The 25,063-nt window shown below is 41.2% G+C and overlaps 1 protein-coding gene across 13 annotated transcripts in view; it reads left to right on the top strand.

Moving 5' to 3' along the window:
* zic6 (zic family member 6) overlaps nucleotides 1-25,063 on the top strand; it is a 98,280-nt gene that overhangs the window by 63,648 nt on the left and 9,569 nt on the right. For 2 of the 13 annotated variants that reach the window (XR_015118904.1, XR_015118902.1), the window contains exons 3-4: nucleotides 12,828-12,897; nucleotides 14,756-14,899. The exons of 5 other annotated variants lie outside the window; for them this stretch is intronic. Coding sequence is in view for 3 of the 8 variants with exons in the window: in XM_086221881.1 (XP_086078007.1) it covers nucleotides 5,870-6,812; nucleotides 8,503-9,116 (1,557 nt within the window). In the remaining 5 variants the exon portion in view is untranslated. Of the gene's footprint in view, nucleotides 1-5,704; nucleotides 6,813-8,502; nucleotides 9,944-12,786; nucleotides 12,898-14,755; nucleotides 14,900-25,063 lie in introns of those variants that run through there. 6 more of the 13 variants (XM_086221883.1, XM_086221882.1, XR_015118903.1 and 3 more) reach the window with 5 other exon arrangements.

The raw sequence follows: 25,063 nt of genomic DNA, 5'->3' as shown, positions 1-25,063 counted from the left end.
ATACACTCTTTAGGGATTCAGTTTTCTTAGATGCCCGTTTAGGCCTCATATGGTAATTTGGGTGTTAGACGGACTAGCATACCTCTGGTTTTTATGGTCGCCGTGCGCGTTTGTAGCAACCTCAAAAACTTATCTTGCAGCAAAACAACGAATCTCTCCTTTTCCCTCTGCAAGCTGCTCTCTCTCTCTCTCTCTCTCTGTCTCTCTCTCTCGCTCTCTCTCTCTCTGTCTCTCCCTCTCCCCCTCCCTTCTCTCTCTCTCTCGCACTCTCAAACCACCAAGGCATAACCTCTTCTCTCAGTTTACTCCCCCTTCACTCCCACACGCTCCTCTCTCTCTCTCTCTCTCTCTCTCTCTCTCACTCTCTCTCACTCTGTCTGTCTCTGTCTCTCTCTCCCTCACACACACGCGCACAAACACACACACACACACACACACACACACACACACACTTTTTGCTGTATGAGATTTATGGCGACCTTTGTGAACTTCCACAAGTGACAAGCAGCCCGTTAAGTTTTCCAATATTCCCTCCATATTTTATGACCTTGTTCAAACTTTTGAAAGCTTTTTCTTTTTTTAATCACACCACCACTTCAGATGACGTGTGCACGTGTGTTTGCAGCCATATTATCGATGTAAAAAAACGAAAAGTTATATTAAGGTGTTTTAGATGAGTCACGTCGTATGAGCCCCAGCCCGCATGCTGAGAAAAAAGGGAAGCTGTCAACTACTAATGTAAAGCAACTGTTGCTTGATATCCTGAGCTTCTCTGTGGTGACATTTATTGAATGTTAATTTAATTCTGCAAATATGACATGTTTGGGCTTTCAACACATATTTTCTAATGATACACGTTATTCCCCAGCATCAAAAACAACCCCTAGAATTCATGTATGTATATAGGATTTTTTTTTTCAATTTCATGATCAAATAAAACTACCTGTTGTCTGCAAAACAACTTAGTTTATCATGAAAAAAACAACAAAACAAATATGGAGAAAGACGGCTCAGTGGACCTTTTAATGAAGTTGTTTTTTTAATCTATCGTTTGGCTCGCTCACGCCAGCAGTTTCATTCAAAACAAACCGCTATCCACTATTTCTCTTTTATTTGTTTTTTTTCCCTTAACAATTCAATTCACGCTATTTTTTGTCTTATTTAATCCTAATAAGGGGTTTGTTGTGCAGAAAATTAAGGCAAATACGCGCCTGCTTTTACATTGTTTATATATTTTGTACTGAATTTAATTTATTTAAAAAAAAATATGATGACTAATTCCACGTGGGCGTAATATGACGTCCGAGTGAAGGCAGCGTGTTCTGCAGGAGTGCGCTATCTAGAATTTGATTATTTAGTTATCTCTGCCGGGATTACCTCATTGGGCGTTGGGATACCCCATTGGTTATAACATAATCTAATTCAAACTGAGCATGCGCGTTACCTTAAAATATCACAATATTGTAGTGTGCATAGCTCTGTGACAGTAGGCCCATGCTGCTGGAAAAGAGCAGAACACATCAGCCATACTGGTAAAGGACTGATATTTCTACATCTGTATACCTCCTTCTTGCAGCTATATTTCTCTGCTTTATTGCAGTGAATAGCCAAGCTGCATGATCATAATTATCCTTTATCACAAAACTGGCCATAGGAGCCCAATTCTCAGGATTTTTTTTCTTTAAGCAAAGAGTGTGATTCTTTTTCCTTTTTTTTTTTGTGTGTGCCCATGTTGTCTGGCCTGTAGCCTGACTATGCTTGGCTGCCTGCTCAGGCCGCTGGTGCCTACAGACAAGTTTGTGGTCTTGAAGTTAACTCAATAGTGCCCAAACAAAAGTGAATTTTTTATAATAATATTTTTAAATCATTGCCAAAACTACAACCCATCCTTACCTCCATGCATTATATAGAACAGTATTTGAATGTAGTTTGAATATTTATTTCCTAATAAGGTCAGAAAATGGCAAAAAAAAAATCCCAACGGCTAAATAAATACTATTGTGGTTCTCCGTTTAAACTACATTTCCATTGCTAGATTATCTGTATTTTTTCCAGTGCTTTAATACAGCATATCCACCTCTGAGAGTGTGTTTATACTCACATTAGAAAAGAAATTGTTTCCTGTTTGCTTTCTTCACCACATTTCCCCACTTCTTTTATATATTTCGGAGCCCTCAAGGCTCAGTTCTGCTTTGCTTTCATACTTGAATCCATACAGTAGATATCATCCATTATATGAATAAAATATCTTACTGTTTTGGCTCGCATCCATTTCAATTATACTGTTTACCAAATGAATGCAACCTTTGCAATGTCTGATTTTTCATACACGCTAAAGCCAGTATTTACAAAACGCGCTAATATTATTATTTATGTGACTTTTTGCTCAAATAGAGCAGCTCATCGGGTTTTGTGATAGATCTTCACGCCGAATGACAACTTCGCTGTCTTCGTTATTTGGAATTTCACATTATATTTCTGCGTTGGATGTGGGTTTTTTTTGTTTTTTTGGGGGGTTGTCATCGAAAGGAAGACACAGTCAGAAGCGGTGTGTAATTCAGCGTTGCATCACAGGATTCCAGGCAGGTTGTAGTTGCTCGTAACTGCAGGAGTGGTGTCTGGATTTCCTCGCATCTGTGGTCAGTTGGGTGGTGGAGAGGGCTAATGGTCTCCTTGCTGCGATTTACTGCAGCATCTGTCTGTAAATGGACTCATCCCAAACCTGCTAATTCATCTAAATTTCATAAAGTCATGGCAAGACTGTGGACCCCCACCCCCATCTAAATTTCAGCAACACAACACTCCACACTAACACATGCAGTTGTTTAACCATATACACAGACATAAATACACACCCAAGCATAGTTGTTCGAAATACATACACATAATAATTTTGTCACAAGGACGCGCACACACGCGCACGCACGCACACACACTCACACACGCACACACCAGGATCTGGATCCAAATATTTTTGCTTTACATCGGCTTTTGTTTTTATAATTATTATTTTCACACGTTGACATGAATCTGTGGGTGACGCAGACTCAGATTGGGTTTTTTTTATCTATAAAGAAAGGAAATTAGCAACTTTTCGGTTTCGAAAATGGTGTGAAACGTTTGCTTTCACACTGAGATTGTATGTTCTTCTTTGTCACTCATCTGCTCCATATTTACTGTGGGAGTGACTCTGACCTTATGGATGTGAGGAGTTTTGCCTGACATGAATGTTTTAATGGTTGGGAGGGGATATTTTGAATGTAACAGTCACAAGGATTTTGTCTGGCCTGTCAAGCAACCGACACAAATGACCAGATTTACAAAGCTGGAGGGCTGGAAGGGATTGCTGATGTCAAAACGCCAAAAAAACAAAACAAAAACCTAAACATTTACACTGGAACTGTGTATATCAACCCTTTTAAAGCCAAACTGAGACGTCGTCATTTATTTTTTGTGTTAAATTGAGGAAGAAAGCTGGTGAGATGTTGTAGATTCACATGATAAACTAATGGTTTGAGTAGAGTTTTGCACGTTTTCCGCCCATCATACCAAAAAGGATGTTGTCTGTTGCTGTGCTGCTAAACTCACCAGATAAAGTAGTATCACATGAACATCATGGTAAACTGACTTGGTGAATTTAAAACATCCAAATTCACTATATACACATTCACACTATTTATTTATTTTTTAAAGTTATTGTTGCATAATTTTAACCTGCAGAAAAAAAACATCTCATTTACCACAACCCCCCCCCCCCTCCCCCCAAAAAAGAAAAAAAAAACTCCTGGATACTTTAGGGTCAATTTGAGAATTTTTCCTAATTCAGATGTCATGTTTATTTAAATAATCTTATTTTTTACAGCAGTAAATTACATTATAATCTGTTCCAGGTCCGGGAAGATCTATTTAGCACGCTTTATTGGCTTTTTATCTAATTTACTGAAAAGTGAGCCTGATCATTCTTTTAGAATCATCTTAAATCTTAATTTGCTTCTCTAGATGAGTGCTTTTTGCTGCAAATGAGGAAGTAGAATTATTTGGGTCGCGGGTTCTGTGAGCCCTTTATACTCCCTGAATGACACATTGGAACCTGCCTGTTTATTGGCCTTCAACCCTCAATCATTTTCGGAAATGCATCGGGTTAAAGGTTGGCAAACACGAGCGTCCATTACAATCATGACTGAATTAGGCCAGTCCTGGGCCTGTCTACTATTTTGCGGCCCTTAATGTCATGTGGGCCCCCTTGCTTTGTCTCTGTCGAGGATCGACGACAGGTGACGTCAGCATAACAATGTGCACAGGGTTTGTGTTTGTGTTTTTTTTTCTCTTCCCCCTACTGTTTTTTTTTAAAGAAAAAAAAACACCTAAAAAAAAAGTAGTGATAAAGTCCGTCTGTTCGCTTCTTATCAAATTAAGCCTGGAAGCTGCAGTCCAGAGCCAACGTGCAGATTTAAATAAAAGCGGCAGATAAAGGAATTTGGCTCGAACTGGTAGAAGAAGAAGCTGCTGGTTGGAGCGGAGGAGAGGAGTGCAGGATGTGCTGCACTAGAGGAGCTGCTGTCCTCACAGAACCTCGAAGTAAGAAAGTTGACGTGAGTTTCCTAGGAACAGTGCAGCCTATCCTCTGCTGTTTGTCACGTTTCATCATTTACATTTTTACGTAACTCTGAGCCGCATGGTGCTCTTTTTTTTTCCCAGGATCAATAATTTATTTAAATGAGAGGAACTTTATACTTGACATATTCTGAGCAGCATTGAGCTCAAAGGTGGGTTTTTGTTTTGTTTTGTTTTTGGTTTTGTTTTCACCCAATTACACAGGTGGAAAACACATCAAATGAATAGCTTCCCTGGTATGAAATGATAGGGGACTACTTGTTGCTTAAGGTTTTCTAGGACTGACGTGTGTGCCTTTACGACAGCGTCAGAGACACTTAGAAAACGTGCTGCCTCCAACTTTTACTATGACTTTTAATTCTTTTGTATTTATTTATTTACTTATGACCTCCCATGAAATCATTGTTGCGCGTGAAATAAGAGTTTTTTGTCTTATTTTTTAAAAAATTTATTTAATTTAATTTTTTTTTTTAAAGAGTGAAAGTCGTTTAACTTTTCTCTCCAGTTGAAAGTCGTGACAGCAATTGTTTCGGACACGAAATGGTCGCTGTCTCTGTTTTTGAGTGCAGGGCAGGAGTGGGACCTTTACTTTGGCGTGATTTTTTCCACTGAAATGAAGAAAAAAAAGAAGAAGAGCTCCTCACTAGATCTGCTCTAATTGTCTTGAGTTTTTGCTTTTAATCATATTTAATCAGCAGACTTCCTTTTTTATATACATCAAATGATTAGTATTAAATCTTATCCTGTGCATTTTTCATATGCAGAGCTTTAAAGAGGCGGGGGGGTCTTGTGAGGAGGCGCCTGGAGCAATATCTGGGAGTATCGCGGCACTTTTCAAAGCATTTTCTGTGCGATATTTGAAAACGGAGTCGTGCAGTGAACGCCTGCGTGTCCCTTTTAAAACAAACCCAGCGCCTGTCAATCACAGCGCATTCCAACCAATCCCAAAGCTCACTTTTTAAAAGCTGGTTTGCCTGCTGTGCTTTTATATTGCACCATGGCCTGTTTCGAAGCATTTTACTACCACGGTTATTGCCACAAATCAAGAGGGCAAAGTGAACGGGATGGGACTCACACCAACCTTAACGAAATTGAGTCTGCTTCCTACTTCAGCGAAGTTCACGGCCAAGAATTTCACATGTAGATGATATATGTATATATAAATTTATATTTATAAATAACTTATATTTCAAGGTGTATTCTGGGAGCTGCAGTGGTTGATTTTGCAAACTCACAGCCAAACTCACAACTAAACATGACAAGCCTTTCGAGGTTTAGTGGCTGCCCTCTCGCTTGCGTCAACCCCGGAGAGAGCAATACTGAACCCAGCGTGGTGCTGCCACCTTTGGCAGGGGAGCACATGGGACACCCCACTGGCAGTTCCTTAAAACTCTGCCCCTCGCACAGTTTGCGAGACTACCCTGAGACGAGGTCCAGTGCATATGTTGACCACTCGGTTCCCACTTTTTCAGACTCTGGATACGCCAGCCACCGCTTAGAGCACAGCCCTAGGGGCATTATCATTGGAGCCGGCATGCCACCCGTCACCGATCAACTGGCATCAAGAGCAAACCAACATGGCGGGATTGGAAGGTATCGTGACTTTTCTGGCTGCAGAGACAACAGAAGCCATGCTTTTTTTACAAGTTACCAGGAGCAGGCCCACGCCTCCACCGACGCTGCCCGTGATCTCGGCAGCCAGATGATGCTGGGTCTACCTGGCGACCTCCTCACTCGGACCCACCCTTATGGGCAAACTATCAGCCCCAAGGGAAACAGCCAGCAGCTTGTCTCACAGTTCCTGGGTCTCTACAAACCCCTCAACATGGCAATTCAGCGTGGAGGAGGCGACGCTTTCCTCAGGTGCACTAAACAAACTGTGAAGCATGAGCTGGTGTGCAAGTGGACTGACGGCCAAGAGGGGGCTGGGAAGCTGCCCTGCTCCAGAGCCTTCGGGACCATGTATGAACTTGTCACCCATGTGACAGTGGAGCATGTCGGAGGACCAGAGCAGTCTGAATATGTGTGTCACTGGGAGAATTGTTCGAGGGACAGGAAGCCTTTCAAAGCCAAATACAAGCTGGTGAACCACGTCAGAGTCCACACAGGGGAAAAGCCCTTTCCCTGCCCCTTTCACGGCTGTGAGAAAGTCTTTGCAAGATCAGAAAATCTAAAGATCCACAAGAGGACTCACACAGGTCAGTAAGAATGCTAATAAAATGTATATTTGAATAATAATAATGATAATAATCATGACAATAATAATAAGAATAATAATAATGATGATGTATGTTTATATGACAATATTAAATGCTGCCTGTATGTTCACTTTTTTAAGCTTAATTAATATTTATCAGTTTCTAGTATGTGATTTTATTTTTTCTCTTAATTAATGATGCACCTTTTATTATTATTATTATTATTATAAAAATAATTATTATTAGTTTTATTTTATTTTCATTTTCTGGTTGTACTATTTGGGCCTATTGGTTATAATTCTGGCGTTTTATTTGGCAAAGCAGGTGTTTTCTTTTCTGTCAGTGTTAATGTTTTAGAAGACAAGCATGCAGGCACCACACTGGCAGTAGTAGGAGTAGTGAGGCTCATACAAGCGGGTGCAGTCTGGGGCCTAGTGGTATGGGTGCCTCTCCCACTTCATTCAGTAAAATTATTAAATAAATGCTGGGACACCGGAGAGCTGTGACGTGGCCGTTACGCTGTCTCTGCCTCCCAGGGACGCATCTTCTGTGCGCACCAAAGAGTGGCGCATCACAGTGATGCAGTAGGAAGCAGAAATGTGGGTGACCTCAGTCAATACACGGATTTAATCATCTAAGTAAACTAACCGAGGCCTGTGGGTAAAAGTTAATTTAGTAGTTTAATTACTACAAACACCAGGCCCGTTATTTTAGTGAAATTGGCCTGGGTCACGGAATTTAACATGCTTAGTTTATGTGGGCGTTTCCTGCAAACTGCCTGTCGTAATTGTTTTTTAAAAAAAAAGAAAGATTTCATATGCAACCTCTTCTTCTGTTCACGTCAGTGTCTCTGCGCTTAATCTCACCAAGTCTGAATATACTGAAATGCAAAGTTTCCAATTTAGGATTTTATTCACGAGACCTGATTTAAAAACAAAAAACAAAAAACAAAAAACCCCAAAAACAGCAGTCGCATTCTTTTACTTGCTGTAAACTTTTTTTTTTCCTCGCATGAAATGAAAGATGGATAAATAACAATCTGAGGACACATTTAGGTCTAAACAAGCGGTTTGAATTTTTAGACAATTTATGTCAGGGAAATATATTCACTGTTTTTTGAAAGTCTAAAATAAAGACACCCAACACCCCATTGCCTTAAAAAGCTCATTGAACAGGAACTATTTCACTTTTCTTGAGGCGTCCAGCTCCTTCAGGCCTGTTTACCAGCCTGTGTCTGGCCCTCATGTGCACTACATTAGCATGTTGTTAGCAGGCGTTCATTTGCTGAACCGCCATCAAACAAATCTTTGACTTTTGACGTAAGTAGTGTATTACGCTTATTACGTAATTATCCTTTTGTGGATTCAGTTGAGTCATTGCGTCACTTGTTGCGATCAGATCAACCTTTTTTTTTTTCCCCTTGCCAGTGTGACATGAAGGGTCAGTTTTTGCAGAGGGTTACCACCGAGGCTGGGGGGACTGAAGGGGCGGATGGTGATATGAAGGTCAAATAGTCATGAACGGAGTCCGATGTGCTCCTGGTTTAACTGAATGACACGGTGTCCAGTCAGGTGACACGGGGCATACAGAAGTATGGTCTCACATGACGGGAGGGGGGGGGGGGGGGTGATTCATGGACCTGCAAGCATATTCGTAACACGCCGTCATTTCTCTCTTCTCGCACGTTCAGGTGAGAAACCTTTTAAATGTGAGTTCGAGGGCTGCAATCGGAGGTTTGCGAACAGCAGCGACAGAAAGAAGCACTCTCACGTGCACTCCAGCGATAAACCCTACACGTGCAAGGTCAGGGGCTGCGACAAGTGCTACACACACCCGAGCTCCCTCCGAAAGCACATGAAGCTCCACTGCACCAAGATCCACCACGTCACCAAAAGCGGCGACGCGCGTCCGGGTGATGTCGCAGAGACCAGGTCGACCCGAGTGACGGATGAGTCCCCGATCAGCCCCCCTCACGCTCCCACCTCCACGCACGATGTCCCCCTGTCCCCAGAGAGTCGAGACGAGTCAACCCAGAGGTCACGTTTCCCTCACACGTTTGACAGCTGCTTGGACTACTCCCCACACAGGTCACAGCCCCTCTTGGACCCTTTGTTACTGCAGAGAGGCAGCTACAGGTCCCAGTCCTCCCAGTACCCCTGCGGCCAGACAGGTCACACTTATGCCCAGAGCTCAAGGACTTTCCCCTCCACCTCTCCCTTCCAGAAAAGTATCGTTAATGGATGGTACACATGCCACAGCGGCGTGGACTCTTTCCCACCAAAGCAATGTAGCAATATCCTCTGAGCTGGGACCCAGGCGGTTCGCCATATTTTGGGCCTATTTCTAATCTGCCCCCCCCCTCCCCTAAATCATAAACAAGTACTTTGTGTGTTTTGAATGTTGTTTGAAATATTTAGTGACACGTCTCAGTTATAATATTCAGCCAGATGTGGCGAGCTTCATCTGTGGTCCAGGCCTGTTCTGTAGCCTTATCTATCTATATCAGCTTAAAGTGTTCATGCCTAATTGTTCGCTGTGTTGCATCATTATTAAAGAGAAACTATCTTACAAGTCAAAAGTGTTAATGGGAATCCGCGTGTTGGGAAACTGGGAGTAAAAAGTCTTGCTGAATGTAGCCCTCAGTGTCGGGGTCTTGTGAATGTATAGATGTAATGTATGTCGGAGAAATAATAGAAACTCTATTCATGTCTTTATGTATGTCGCAAGATGAAATAAATATCTGAAATATTTTAACTTTGGGGACCTAACGAGCCTGCGTGATGGGCCGGAAACCTGATGAAGTAATTAAAATACTGCGAGGCTCAGTGGGTGTCCCCCCCCCCCCCCCCCCTTGATTAAGCTTTGCCTCTTCTTCATTACACGTTTCTTGTTTGTATTATATGTATATTTCACATTTTTGTGCAAAGTAAGACGAGTGTGAGCATACTCCGCAGTGTTCGTGATACAATTAAAAACGTTTAATTAGCATACAGTTCTACTGTATACGCCTACTGTATAATTAACTATGTATTCTATATTTTATTAAAGTGTCTATATTCTCTTTGATCAGGAGTGTGTGCTTAAACCCAATCAGTGCATTTTCGTAGTGAACTCAAACTTATTTATTATTATTATTTTAAAAAAAAACTTTTATTTCCAAGATTTTCGCCATAATTGTGCAGTAAGACGTGCGGAGTGCATATGTGGGCGGGGTTTGCGTTCATACGGGGTATTAAAACTGATAGACGGGCTAAATCTCACGTGAGGGAGTGACGCAGTGTCTCGTGTTCGGCTGTATCGAGTGGTCGGTTTGATCGATCGCGACAAGAACGCACTCTTCAACTGCGCCATGAGCGCGCGCGCAGTGCAGGCGTTTTCTGCCGCCATATTGTGCCCTGAGGTCACGTGCACAGTCGTTGCAAGAAGTTCTCAGGTTGCTTTCAGCGGTTAATGATTTGTGTAGTTATTCGATCTCACTCACTCACTCGCTCATTAAAAAAAAAAACGTTTAATTTTGAAAGTGTGCTGTAAAATATCACCAATCCTCTCAAAATATTGTGTCCCCCCCCACAAAAAAATAACTTGAATTGTCCTGTGTTCATTCACTTATTATTCAGTTCAAAGGTAAATTTACTCCTCTCACTGAATGTTTTCAAAGAATGCCGAGCTCCTCAATTTGAATTACTAGATTTACTGGATTTTGTTCTATTCAGAGTCGCACCACCGCTTGTAAAAGGACAATATCTGTTTCGTTTCATCCAGTTGCTGGTTTTACTGACATTTGTTTTGTTTTTTGTGTGTGTGTGTGCGTGCCTTTTTTTGAATGTGTATCTAATCAAACACCTCATTATTTAGAAGTAAATAGATACTTCCATTCAGTCTCACTGCAAAATCTTGTGCGGAGTCTAATTTCTGTGCAGAATTATTTCTGTTGTGTAAAAAAAAACAAAAACAAAAAAAAAACAACCCCAAACAAACAACTCATGTACTCAGTGTCCTTTTCCTGTTCAGCGATGTACTGCTGGAGCTTGATTTTAATAGAGGTCGCATAGGTTACAATTACGGTGAATAATGTAATGATAATAAAAGCTTTTCACCACTGCCAGCAGCAAAGCTTTGTTCCTATATGTATCAGCATTTTACACTGTTGAACATGATGACTGTCATTGTATGCACCAATTTAGTTCATCAAAAAGAAATGTGGTCAAAGGGCAGTGATTTTTTTCCCCACATTTCTTTGAAATATATGCTAACGGTGATATGAAAGCTAACTAGCTGTAGGAAAACGTATCCTTTATTCATGTGAAATGTTTGGGTGGAGGTGGTGGAACCAGGGTGGCCGCAACATACGCAAATGCACTAAAACTGAATTAGAACATGTTTTCTGTGCAGTGTCGGCTATTAATACAAGGTATTATAAGTTAAGAGGGTTTTTTTGTTGTTGTTGTTGGGTTACAACGCTCTTATTTGGATGCCCATTCTGCCTATATAAAGCTTTATTTTTAAGGCAGAATTCAGGTGGGACAGGCCCTCTGAGATGCTTATTTTTCTACTACGTTTTTGCCCTTCAGCAGAACGAAATGTGTGTTTTCACCCTGTGTTCTCAGTGCAACATGTAAGTGCCTGAATCTTATGTGCTCACACTATAGTTGATCTCGAGGAGGATATGAAGAACTTGTTTACGCGCTCCGAGTTGCTGTACGCTGGTTAAAAGTGTATATTGCACATGATCCTCGAGGGGATACATCTTTTGGGATAGTCAGATATTGTTGATGATGCATTTTGCAAATGTCTCCCGAGTTTGACCGCGGTTGGTTTTTGTCTTCAGCTTTTCATGAGGAATCCTTCTGAAAATCATATGCAAACTTTTTGAGTGTATAGAACCTTTAGAATTTCAATTTGACCCGTAGAACACACCCTTAGTGTTTATTTTTCAGTTTAGAAGTTCTGAATGTTTGCTTAGTGAGTACCGATGATGATATGGTCCAAATAATTAAAGTTGCTGGTGCGAGGATATACTTTAACAGCTGCTGTCTGCCGGTAAATTTGTATGTGCTGCAGTTGATCAGTAGAAAGCTTTTTTACTAACTTGCCTCAAATTCAGTATCACTCCTTTTTTGAGTGATTTTCAAGAAATTCTAGCCTGTCTAAGAGGTCATGTTCCAAACCTCAACCGTTGTGGATATATTCTGCCCCCCTCCCCCCTCTTAAAAAAAAAATAGTACCTCTCTCCAGAGAAAACACAAGACTGTCAAACATTTTATACTCCAAAAGCAGTACTGGACTGGAAAAACACTCAAATAGTATGTGCGATATGTAGGAAGCCAAAAAGCAGCAACCTTAACTGTGAATTTTTCCGTCGACAGTGTGAAACCTTCCCCTCCTGTGCTATGATCAAGCTGTGGTAATATTCCAAAGTCATTGAACCCTGCCACGCCCTTCCTCCCAGTAATCACAACCTTCGTTTCCCATTTTGCCACTTGTAAGCCGCCATCTTTACTCTTGCGCTCTCTGCCTAGCAACAAGACGCCATTTCGGGCTTGGGGTTTATAGGATATACATCAATTTAATGTAAATAAAGCAGTTTCTCCTGGTGATCTGTCGAATTGCTTTCATGCACCCCTAAGTCGCTCTTATGCCATAGTTGGGTTGAGCCCCAGCTGTGTACCAGGGGGTGGGCTGCTTTGTCACGCCAGCTCTCTGGTTTTATGCATCATCATAACCATGTATGACATCTTGCGTAACTTACACTGTGCAGCCGCTATACATTTCCAAGTAAGGTGTTGGCACTTGGCTGCATCTGGAGAGGCTGTGTCAGCATTGGTGGTAATAGCTGAGCTGACCAAGTGTCATTTTAATTGGATCTCTGGCTTTTTCCCCCATCCTCCCCAGGTCAAGCTAGTGGTGCTGTTGCTCCCCAACTTGCTTTCTTTTCATGCACCCCTCTGTGCCCCCCCCCCCTTTTTTTTTCCAGGTCCTCTTGTTCAAATGTCTCATCTATCTCTATCCCTGCAGCTCCTGGCTATCTTCACCCTCTATGGTTCTGTCATGATGGCCCCCTAATCTCTGCCAGAGTGGCTCCATGGTAAGTAGGTGTTCTCCACTAGAACCCCCCACCCCACACCCCCGATACACATGGGGCATATATTTATTTCAGTTTTTTTTTTTTTGCAGTAAAATTATACCCTCACGTTAAACTCGATGCAGGTGTCTGCTGCATGAATTTTTCCAGTCAGAGAGACTTTGGCATCCAGGCATCTCTAACAATGCTAACAATGTGCATTGAGCGCAATTGAAAAAAAATATTGAATAGCATGTAATCTGTCAATAAGATGAAACAATAGAGTGAAAGGAATATGAATCTCATGTCACGTGTTCTTTTCTCAGAACATTTGTACGGTAATCAGTTTCATTCCTAGGCTTTTCTCTGTTTGACAGCTCAACATATTAAGCTCTTAAAAAAAAGGCATCATCCGAAGCTGAGCTTCATTATACAATACAATACGATCATTACAAATATTTGCACATTTTAAGTGTGTTTTACAAACCGTGAAATGTTGAATAGGAGTCTAGTCCCAGAGTGGTGCTCTTATGATTTAACCAGAATCTCCCTTTTCATTTTCATCTGCACTGCAGTTTTCTGATTTCGGCGGTGCCAGCCCCCTGTGTAGTCCAGCCTGTACCAGGGCTTATTAAAGTAGGCTCCTATTCACTCGCCCCAACGGTCGCCCCACTGTCAACTTAAGCTGAAGCCTCATGAACACTCAGCGCTCCAACTATTGTTGCAGAATTTGACAAAAACAGTATTGCTGAACAGCCAATATGCAGTGGAGTAGAGAGAAAGGCCACGCCTCTTCTCATATCTAATGCATATTTGTCTTTTGATGCATTGCCGTTTACCCCTGTGGATGGTTCTTAAAAGATGCCTTTTTTCTTTTTCTTTCTTTTTTTCTCTCCATTTATTATCCATGCCTTACACAACAGAATTTTTTGGCAGTTTCTGGTTAGCCGGTTTCAGAGAAATGGCGGATACTTTAATGGTCTCCTATGAGCTCAGCTACTCAGGAGGTATCCATGTGACTGACAATGATAGGAAGAATACAAAACTAAATTAAAGCAAAATTCTTTAGAACTGGCTTGAAGCATTTGTTGTGGCCCGTTGCAGTGCAAAAGGAAAAAAAAAAAATGTTAAAGCCCACATCTTTGAAAATTCACACTTCCAAGGTTTTTGGGGAGTTAGAGAAGGTTGTTTGGGGTGAGCTCACCTTTGAAGATCTTTCAACTCCTGCAAGCTCCAGGCCTGTGAGATGCAACGCCATCCTTTTAAGGGAATGACCATAACTTGGGTCCCCTTGCTTCAAATCCCTCCTCCAGACCCTTGTCATCAGACATCAACCAGGTTGAGCCGTAATGTCCTCCTCTGGCTGGCAAGGGCAGCTTGTAGCTTTCATGTGAGTGAAGAGCCACATGAATATGCTACACACAAGTCTGCTCACTGGAACCGGAATTGATGCCTTTATCTGCATCTGTGTCTCTTAACAGTCCTGCAGTATGCCATCTTTGAGAAATGATCAGTTACATTTTAATGCCATTCCGTAATTATTCACATTTTACAGAATACATTTGAAGGGTTTGTTGGAAAAGTGTTAAAAGGCTTTGATCATCATGCCTAAGGAACACAATGCCTTAGATTTTGACAAAAATATTGCAAAGAAAGACCCGTGCCTGTTGTCTTTGCCGTCTCTCAAAAAATATCGCATTTCATTAGCAGCAATCTGGTTGCGAGATAGAACATTTGAATACTTTTTTTTTTTTTTTTGGTATGATTTCTCAAATCTCCACTGTTTGAGGTTGAACTTGAAAAAAAAAGGATCATATTGATCATGGTCCAGGATGTTTCAAAGCAGTGAGTAATCGCAAGTGTTTAATTTTATCTGTTGCAGTATGCATTGCAAGACGGCTGTGTAATCAAGCCTGTGAACTCCACATCTGAAGGAAGGATTCTGTTTCTGATCACACCCCTATTGATGTCCATCCATTCGCTAAGCATGGATGTGTTGGTGCGCTCAGGCTCGCACTCGCACTTGGTATGTGGCTGCCAGATTAATGTGTACTTGACATGATTCTGTATGTGGTTTTCAACTGATTTCTAGTGTTACAAGAACACCCTAGGGCCCAACTCTACAATGATGGATGTAGGGTAGTGGTGGTGGTGGTGGGGGACCAAGGAATTCCCCTTGGGCCTTTTCAATTACAGTTAAACCAAGCTTTGCACTGTGATGATATGTTGCTTTAGGGCTGTGACATTAATGGAGGGGACAAATGTGATTTGGTGTTGTGTTGACCCTAAACAGCATGACACACGCACGCACACGCACAAGCACAAGCACTTTAACGGTGGAGCAGTAGGGAAGGAATGTACGGTTGTCATCAGGCCGCTGTCTCTTTATGTTCCTCTGAAGTTAAAGAACTATTGATACAAATAGTTTATCATTAGCCGTCAGCTAAAGGGAGCACGAGGGGGTATGAGAGAGAGTAATTAGCCACCAGTGCAGCTTTGAGGAGCCCAGGTAACGGATTTAGGGGTGGCAAAGGGAAAGTGATTGACTTTGCCTTCATCTTTTTGGTGATCAATGAGGCAGCTTAACCTTGTGTCGGACCTATACTATCATATGGTAATGGGCTATGCAGTGTATGAGCGTGTGTAGGTGGGTGCGTCCGTGTATTGGTGTTAGCACTTGTGCACATTTAACATCAAAACCGCTGCAGTGACTTTGTCCCAGGATCAGTATCACACCTTTGCCACTGCTGAATTGAACCTGTGAAGGTAGCAGCCTTCCACAGACGACTTTCAAAAAGAACAAGGCAGAACTGCCTGCATCTATTTCGGTCCGCAGGGAATAATCCTGTGTTCGAGGTATCTGGATGAGGCAGGGGATCAAAAATCCACGCTATGCAGCAACACCGTGTTCCATAGCGTTCGGGTCCATTATTAAAGGAGTTTGTGACTGAAATAATTAGCAACTTGTTCTCGGCTCCACTTCAGAATCTGTAAAATCTTCTCTGTTGCTGTTGTGAATGCTGTAGCATTCCTCCAGTTATGCAATTTACAAGATTATGCAATCCGTCATTGGAGCTGGTGTGTGACTCAGAAATCTTAATCTGCTACAAAAAGAGCACATTTCCTTAGAGACACAATGTCTTCAGCATATCAGACTCAAAGCTTGCATTCTCAGATACCAGGACCATCCAAAACAAAGCTGGATTGAAAAAAAGTTTTAAATTGCATTAATACCCCAGCTATAAATTAATCACTAAAACTGTGCATGTACTGCATTTGACTCGTACTTTTACTGTTTGATCATGTACATGTAGCTAACTCTGAAACGTCTGAGGGGCCTTGAATAATGCCACAGAACATAAGAGAAAACAAAAGACGCCATTCCCTCTCCAGCGTATTATCACACAGCTATAAGTCCCAAAATGTGTTGTGAAATGTTGTACATTTAGTTCCTTTTATTAACACACAAAGATTCCATTCAGTTACATAGAAGAAACAGAGTAAACTGATGCGGAGCCAGCGTGGGCTTGTTGGTAATACACACATGTGAACAACATGCCAGAGGCAAGTCATTGACATAATTATCAAAACTGCATGGTTTCATTATTCATCTGCATAATAAAAACAGTTTTACTCTCTGTGCATGTAAATCCATCAAGCAGGATGCCTGGGAATCATTAGATATCATGATATATCATGAGCTTTTAAGGATCTCATGACATGAAAAACATGTTTTCACAGTTTCAATCCCTGTGCTAATTAATCTTATGATTTATGGCAAATATATGTTAAAAATCAGAGTTAATCCCTGTCTTTGTATTCTATAAAAACACTCAGTCTTTTGTTGACTCATCCTGCACTGAAGGGTGTGTACTAATGTCGTGTCCAATAAAAATGCTCCCTCAGATTTTGATGCCCCTCCCCCAACCCGTCAGTCGTGCCTTAAAAGACTTTTTTTTCCCCCCTCATAGAATTACATTGTGAATAAAGCAGCAGGAAACCTCAGATAATTAATTTCGGGCATCACACAACTCTGTGAAATGATTTGTTTTATCACCGTTTGGCCTGATAATATTTGTAAAATCTGATCTGAATTATTTATTTCACATTTAAATTTATGGCGGTGCTAACCGGAAGTTGTCACCACAGCGCCCTAACAGTGTACCTTTGAAGTCGCTGTTTTGAGTATCACACAACCCCTGTGAAACGTTCCAATATCCGCAGGATTTTCTTTTCTAGCCTCGTGATTTTTCTGCATACACGCGAGTATATAGACACAATCGCGTGTCCTTTTAATGGGTCTTGAATGAGTGCATTTTTTTCCCCATTACTTCATATTATTTGTGGGCCGTCTGAGAAGAAATGGAGGCTAATAAATGTCCTTTATTGTCCCTTTAGAAAGCCAGATGTTGAGGGTGGAGCAGTTGTTTGGTTTGTGTGTGCGTGTGTGTGTGTGTGGCATTAAAATGAAACCTAGCCATGGCGGATTGAAGTCCCCCTGTATTCTAGCTTGCAGATCACAGTAGTTATGAAAGACTTCTCTTTGATCATTTCCATTTCAAAAATAATTTCCTTTGAACATTTCAAGTCACTTGTGCTTTTATTTATAAAGCCTATTTAGACAATCAAGGAGTTGAAAATAATTAGGCTCTCATGCACGAGCATGGACATGTATTCCCTTTCAATCAGTTAAAACCAGCTCTGTTAATTAAAGCTCTGAGCTGTTACTCTGCCCAAATAATTTTCTTATTAGTTACTGAATTCCTTAGATCTGTTGTCAGTGCAGCATATTTTCTTTTAGTGGCTCTTTTTTTTCCTCTCAGAGAATCCCACTGACCCATATAGTTGATCTCATTTTTGAAGCGTATAATATAGATTCCAAGTTAAGAGGCACTATTTTTAGTCCCATTTGAGGTGCTCACTCTCCTTTTAGGTGGTGCTGCGTGTTGCTGATTCCCCGAGTAAAGGCATTACCATCTCATTTGGGTAAGGGTGAGATTACCTCATGCTACCGCGCTGTTTCATCACAGGAAAAAAAAAACAAAAACGTAAGCGAGCTGAGCTGTCGCTGCTGACTGTTTATCCAGGCAGCTGAAGGTAGAGAGAGACATTCCAGATACATTTCACAAACATCACACATGACAACTTGTGATGCCACCTTAGTGATGTTCCCCTTGAAAGGTCTCTCGCTAACAACAACATCCTATTGATCTTTAGCACCATTTTAACAACCCAGTCACACCCGCTCACTCTCACACACCTGAGTGGGCATGGATTGAAAATATTAGCAGTTAGCAGCTGTAGCTTCTCCGGTGCACATCCTTTAGTTGTCAGTTGAGCTCAGTCACTGTGGCCCAGAGGAGAGAGTGATGAAAATCAGCAGTGTAAATAACAGCTCGACGATGAATTAATAGGCAACGCTCACATTTTTTGTGCTGATTAAAAGGCTGTGGCACACGATGAGCTATCAAAACAAGAAATAAAATAGTAGGATTAAAATTCTGCTTTTAATTGGACAGATGAAAGAAGCAATTAGTTGCAGTTGACTTTAGTCCCTTTTTTTTCCCAAGTCAGTACGTCTTTATTAAGCAGCAGAATGGGAAAAAAAAAGAAATGATGCATTTTAATCACGATTCTTCCTTCTGTTCCAGCATTTTCTGGGTTAAATAAATATTATTATTGCGAGGCTTTGACCTGTAGGACGCAGCATTGCATCCATCTTGGAAGAGCATCCAAAATCCTCCTTGAAACACCAGATATGAGACAACATTGTGAATATCTGAAACATTTGTATGCAAAATTGGAGTTCCATGTTAAATTATAAATATTTCCCGTTCCTTTCAGGCTCGTTTTGTTCTGTTTGAAGGGCAGCAACTGTCAGTCCGCTTCCTGAGTGAATGATGAGTTGTCAGGCATGTAGACATTATGATTATAGACATGATTCAAGAAAGTGAAAGTTTTGGGTTCTTAGAACTGAGATGACTACAGGAAATGTTTCTTAAAATCAAGCTCAGAGTCAAAATACTCTTTGTGACCTTTGTTACACAGGACAGGATGTCGGGCGGCAACGAAGTGTTTGAGCTGCCTCGAAAACAAACCCGGTCCACATGCCGAGATCTGATCAACGGCAAAAAACAGTTGTCTTTAAGTTGGGACGTTCACAGTGGATTGTTTCGCTCCGGCTAGCATCAGAACGCGACCTCCGCAGAGACTTTGTCCAGAAACTTTACAACTGTTCGAAAGTGACTTGAGGTTTACAATTTTTTTTAAGATGCTACAGTTTCTTATCACTCAGTCTCCAGGTTATTTTGTACCTATTGCTAAAAACTGATGCAATCTTTGAACAACTTCATTGTCATATCAGAGTTTGTTTTTTCTTCCAAACAATGAAGTAGATGGACAAATAAACGATAATTGCCCTCAAAGAGGGTGGATCTCTGCAAAGCCCCTGGAATATTTCTTGTCCTTGGACTTGACTTGATGTTGATGGCATCATAGATAAACGGCCTGTCGCTTTAAACGTAAGATTTATTAAATGAGGGTCTCGCAGCTATGAATGTACTAAATAAACAATAGATCTAATCAATAAAAGGACGTGAGGACCAGGCGAGTATAAGTAAGAGGATTTCTTACAGGGCCTGATCAGCTGACCTGGAGTTTTCTGTTTTTACATCAACCTTACTCATCAGTCAGAAATCAAAGCTTTTTGACAGTTGCTGACATTAAAGGGGTTCTGCTCGCATGTCTTGTGCCATCAGGCCTTTTTCCGCCCAGCATATTTATGAATTGTCTCAAATAGTCTCTTCCCTGATCATGGAGGGAAGGATGGATGCTCCCAGGTTGCTTCCCACATGGTCCCAGTCAATATTCATACCGGAATTACACACTCGACAAAGACGCGCAGCGTTCGATCGCTGAAAATTGTTGAGGTACTGTGACACATTTAAAAAAGAAAGTCAACCAGGAATTTCTAGCTGTTGCAAAAGTGAATCAATGTGAGTTTAATTGTTTGACTCATTCAAAAGAAAAATCAAATAAATGAAAAGTTCTGTTCCACTTTCCCTTGGACAAGCCCTCGCACACACAGGTTAGGATTCCTTCAGTAAACAATATTTAGAAGAGTGTTGATGACAGACTGTTCGACTGATCCCCCCAAAGGCCTGCAGACATAGTTTTTATTCCTGGCTGAATTGATGCTTCAGAAATAAACATGATATTCCTTAAAAAAAAAAACAAAAAAAAATCCAATAAAAGCAATGAGGATGTCACAGCTGTCAGTGTCATTTCTCTTTTTTTTTTACACACTGATTCCACTCATCTGTCTTTAGGTGTGTTCGCCATGTTTTTCTCCGCCCCTTTACCACTCTGACTCAGGCAAGATGTCTGTTTATCTGAACTAACAGCAGCACTTCCACTTTGTCTGCTCTGCATTCAAATGTCTTCTTTAAAAAAAAAAAAAAAAATCAAATCGCAGTTAACAATTCTAACCCTTTATTCAGTTAAGTTGAATTCATGTGCATCAAATGTGATTTTGCACCTGTAATGTAAACATGTTTTTTTTCCCCCAATTTCCATTTTAGTCAGAGGTGATCTAACTTTACTGGATGTAAAAAAAAAAAAAGCAAATTAATTGAATGTTTTGTTTGTTTGTTTTTTTAGTCAAAGGTAATACAACTAGCCCACGCCAGGACGCTTATCAGAAACTAACAATTAATTCACCCCTAATATATTCCCTGCACCACACACAGCTGCTTCCACGGGGCAGCGTCTCTCTCTGAATTGAGATGCAGCCAGACACATAACTAATTCCCACTCAGACAAAATATGTGCAACATAACATGCGTGTTCTGAGATGTCACTGATGAGACGTTTGTGACTTGGCACCATTACCCGAGCAGTATATTTGCCTTCACCACGCAGCGTTTAGAGTATCTTAATTATTTTGCTGGAGCTGTGATTTAGCCTTTTTTTTGTTTGTACTAGGACATGTTTATGGGCTAATAGGCCTTTGTTAGTAGTACTCTATTTATTTAATACAATTGTAGTGTGAACAGAAGGAATAATAAACAGGCTGACTAGACATACGATTCTTCTTTTGGGCTGATAAAACCCTGTGTCAGGATACAAAAGGGGGACGTTTCCACTGCGGAAAGTAAATTCTTTTGAAGTGGAACTAATCATCTGAGGGATGGTTCTCGTTGTCCTAACAACGCAGCTGAATTGGAATGAGCCTCCTTTTTTTGTGGAAGATATGTTTTCTTTTTTTCATTCAGAACTGATGATGATAGTAGTTTCACGCCCTGTCCACCCACATTGTCCGTCCAAACTTCTTTGCAGATAAGTCTTTACTTGGAGACGCCGAACACATGGTGGGTGACTCTTGGACTGTGACGTCAGCTTCACTCAACTGTCTAGCGCTCTTTATGCTTTTTAATACCGTTTAGAATGAAAAAGGAATCTCACAGCAAATCCTCTCCAATAGCAGTCGTCTCGGAGAGGGTGAAAAGAACTTTGAAAGTACTGGTAATGTACTAGTTACACTTAAGGTTAATAATCTTTAACTGGTTTCAACATTACGTTTTACATCGATGGACAAATCTTTGAGGAACAAAAAGAAAAAGAGAAAAGCCAAGGAGATTTTTTTTTAAAGTGTTTGTTTTCCTACTGTGAAAATTGTGTTCAAAGAAAATAAATTTATTGATAACTGAGTGCTTTCTTTTTACTTTTCTGATTGTATGAAGTCTTAATGGACTTAACAGGATTGAAATTTTGTTCTGAAATGATCCAAAATACATCTTTGGGCAACAAATTCTTGTAAAGGTTTAGCCAGTCACCTTTGCTGCATGGGGGTAAAGTATAAGTCCAATTCAAGACTGTATTGTTGACTGCGTCGTTGCTGTTGTCTGCCAGACCGTCTGTGGCATTTATCAATCAAGTTAGCAATTGGAGGAGGGATGACGAGGCCTCTGATTGACTGTGACATCTCTTTTGTCTCAAGCTAAAAGGATGTAACTGTGTTCTCCAGTTTGCTCCAGGGTCTCCTCACATGCCCTCAGGGAGGTGGTGGTGGTGGTGGGGGGTCTAGGTGAAGTAACTTCGGCCATCTGACCTCAAACGGAGAGAATTCCACTCTCTTACTGTTCCTAATTCTTTATCTTCACACAGGCTATTTAGCTTTGCCTCCAAGTCATAAAGTGTCTGCCTTTCTGCTACTCCCATAGTCATTGGGCCGTTTTATTGTCTCAGTGGGGGGGGGGTTACAAGGTTCAGGCAATAGTCGCGCCGACCGGTCCAAAGGTGAAATGTTCAGAGAAGCTTCTCGGCTTCTGTGCCAAGTTACAACTCTTGTTACACAGATGTTACACGAATAATGGTTTCATCTTAAATGTAAAAAGTGTCATTTCAGCAGGTTCATCATGTAAAAACGGATAATCAGTGATCGATCAAAGGATTTAACATTCATCAGATGTATTATTCAGACTTTTTTTTTTGCAATTTATACTCTTTCATGCCTTCTTTTACAGTATATGTAGACTTCTGATGACTATATTTCTACATTATTCATACAATCTTTTTTATGATTTGTGATGCTGCACTTTTGGGAGAAGGACACCCAAATAACAATTGCTTTCTTCTCATGTTTTAAAACAGAAAAACATTTTTTCCCCAGTTTGTGGTAAAGGATCAAGTCTATCCAGAGATTTGCCAAACAAATGATCTGCTCTTTGAGTTTGTGAGTGTTGTGATGTATATTAACTCAGCACACTCGTAATCAGCAGTCCTTCATATTACATGTTTGCAGTCGCGTGTGTGTGTGTGTGTGCGCGCGCATAGTCAGTGTGGGATGCTGCATTTACCAGGAGTGTGTCCGCAGTGATGTCACACAGGGGTCGAACCCTGGTTGCACTGACAGAAGACAACTCTGTCTTCCTCAGCTGGAGACAATAGCTGCCGAGGATTTGCTTGAACTCTTTTCTTAAACGGTACAACCAATTTTGGGAAACTGTTTTGTCTTGTCAGTGTGTGTCCGCATTACTCTGCGTGCGCGCACACACACACACACACACATCATTGGATCAAGCAGATTAAGGCAGGACACACAAAATATGCTTCTGGCATACTTGAATGTAGGGCATTTTTTGGTTCTTGTTAGTTAAAGGAAATTCAAACCTTTAGAGGATACCAACTTAGAATCCTCAAGGAAGCTAATTTTCTTCTTTTCCTGCTAAAAAGTGCTGCATTTTGAACCATTAAAAAAGCACACTGAACCCCATAAAAAATGAATGTGAATGGAATGTAGTAGCAATGCCAATTCCTACGAATACATTTATTTCCTGACCAGTTGAGTTGTATATCTTTAGATCACTCACACACACACACACACACACACACACACACACACACACACACACACACACATACACACACATAGGCACACAGGCACACAGGCACACAGGCACACTCTCATACACACAACTCTTGGCCTGCTAGTATTTTTGTCATTTTCACATGCCATGCGGAATCTGGTTGCCATTGTCATCATGGCAGGCTGGGAGCCGGAGAGAGGACGCCAGCGCTGTGCCAGTTGGCTCAGCTAGTGAAAACACAAGGCAGACACAGCACCATTCTAATCTTTATCGTTCCAGACACGAAGGTCACTTCGTGGTGGGCAGTTGATTTATTTCATTACTTCACACATTCTGTATATAATATACAAAGCTACGTAGGACATGCGTGCAGTGAAGGAAGAGATGCAGCTATTAAGAAAAGTGTAATATCATTAGGCGATAACATCAAAAATGATGATTGGATCATTTTAGACTTATTGAACATCTTTTATAGATATCAGGAGTGTTGGTTCATCAGAGGATTCTCATGTTTTCTCAAATGCTTCTTTGCCGTGCTGCATTCACTGACACTTATAATAAATACTGTACCTTAAGCGATCATACATCCATTTTCATGCATCGCTCTATTCTCCAGGCGGTGCTTGGCTTGGTAGACGACGCTAGCATGAGGGGCAAAGTCATTATCTTATGCTCAGCAGGTGTAGACATTATTGGAAGTGCTGAACTAATGATATGTAATGAGCTCTCTGTGACGCACGTCTAGCCACCCTCGCTATCACGAGGCCCATTAATAGATAACAGCATTGTAATTAGCTTCACCAGGAAGCCAAAACCTCAGCTTATAAATATATCAAAACTATATTTAAATAGTATCGTCGCAGATTCACGTGCTGCTCAACCGGCCAAGAAAAAAAAAAAGTATGTTAATCTTATTTCACGATTCTTTGGTGGTGAATTTCTTATCAACCTGGCCGTGTTTACATAGCACAGATGCTCTGCCGAGTACGCAGACTACTGACGAGTGCTCCTTCAAAGCCTGCACATGTAGAGTTGTCTGGAACTACTTAAAAAAAATAAAATAAACCCAAAACAACAAGAAAATGATTCCATGACTAATAGACAGTTGACTCATTATGCATCAGTGTTTTTCACTTTACTCAGTAAATTGAACAGCGAGGACACAAATACATGGCTGTCTTAAAAATTTATTTTGGAAATGGTTTTTGATGTTGTACCCCACTGCAAACACTTTCAGCCTTCTGCAGGTCTCCTAGCAACAGCAAACAAAGGCAGGACCCATCTCAAGTTTCCCGTGGAGCAGCCAGTCCGGCGTGCCTTTGATCTTGACTGGGAAAATAGCTGAGTGGGCACTACTCGCATTTGTCTTTCATTTACTCCAGCCCCCCCACCCCCCACCCCCCACCCCCCCAAAAGCCCCCCCTTCCAAAATGTTCCCTGAAACAGCCAAATCTTCATCTGTCCCCAGCAACCACTAGCCCTCCTAGATAATAAACCATAGCGAGTCATTGAAGAAACTACAAAGTTTAGCTGCGATCGGACGGTTTTGTTTTAGTGGGTAGTCGCTACCTTTATAAGGCTATCATTTGTGCTTCTTCTTTAGCAGCAGAGAGAGGAAAAAAAAGGGTATTTCATCCTTTGCTTTCATCCTCTCCGGATTGCCTTGATGCAGTATTTATCAACCTGTGTCCCGCAGCTTTGAAACGAAAGCCTTTTAATAAACAGATAAAGCATCTTTAACCCTGACCTGGCTGGGGTTTCAGCTTTATGAACTCCAACCATCCTGAAAGTACTTGTACTCTCTAACTGCTCCAACATCAACA

The sequence above is a fragment of the Aulostomus chinensis genome, chromosome 13 (genome assembly GCF_037954235.1).
Source record: "Aulostomus chinensis isolate RoL2024-O1b breed Wild chromosome 13, RoL_Achi_v1.0, whole genome shotgun sequence".
NCBI classification, from domain to species: domain Eukaryota; kingdom Metazoa; phylum Chordata; class Actinopteri; order Syngnathiformes; family Aulostomidae; genus Aulostomus; species Aulostomus chinensis.
This window is presented reverse-complemented; position numbering and strand designations above follow the sequence as displayed.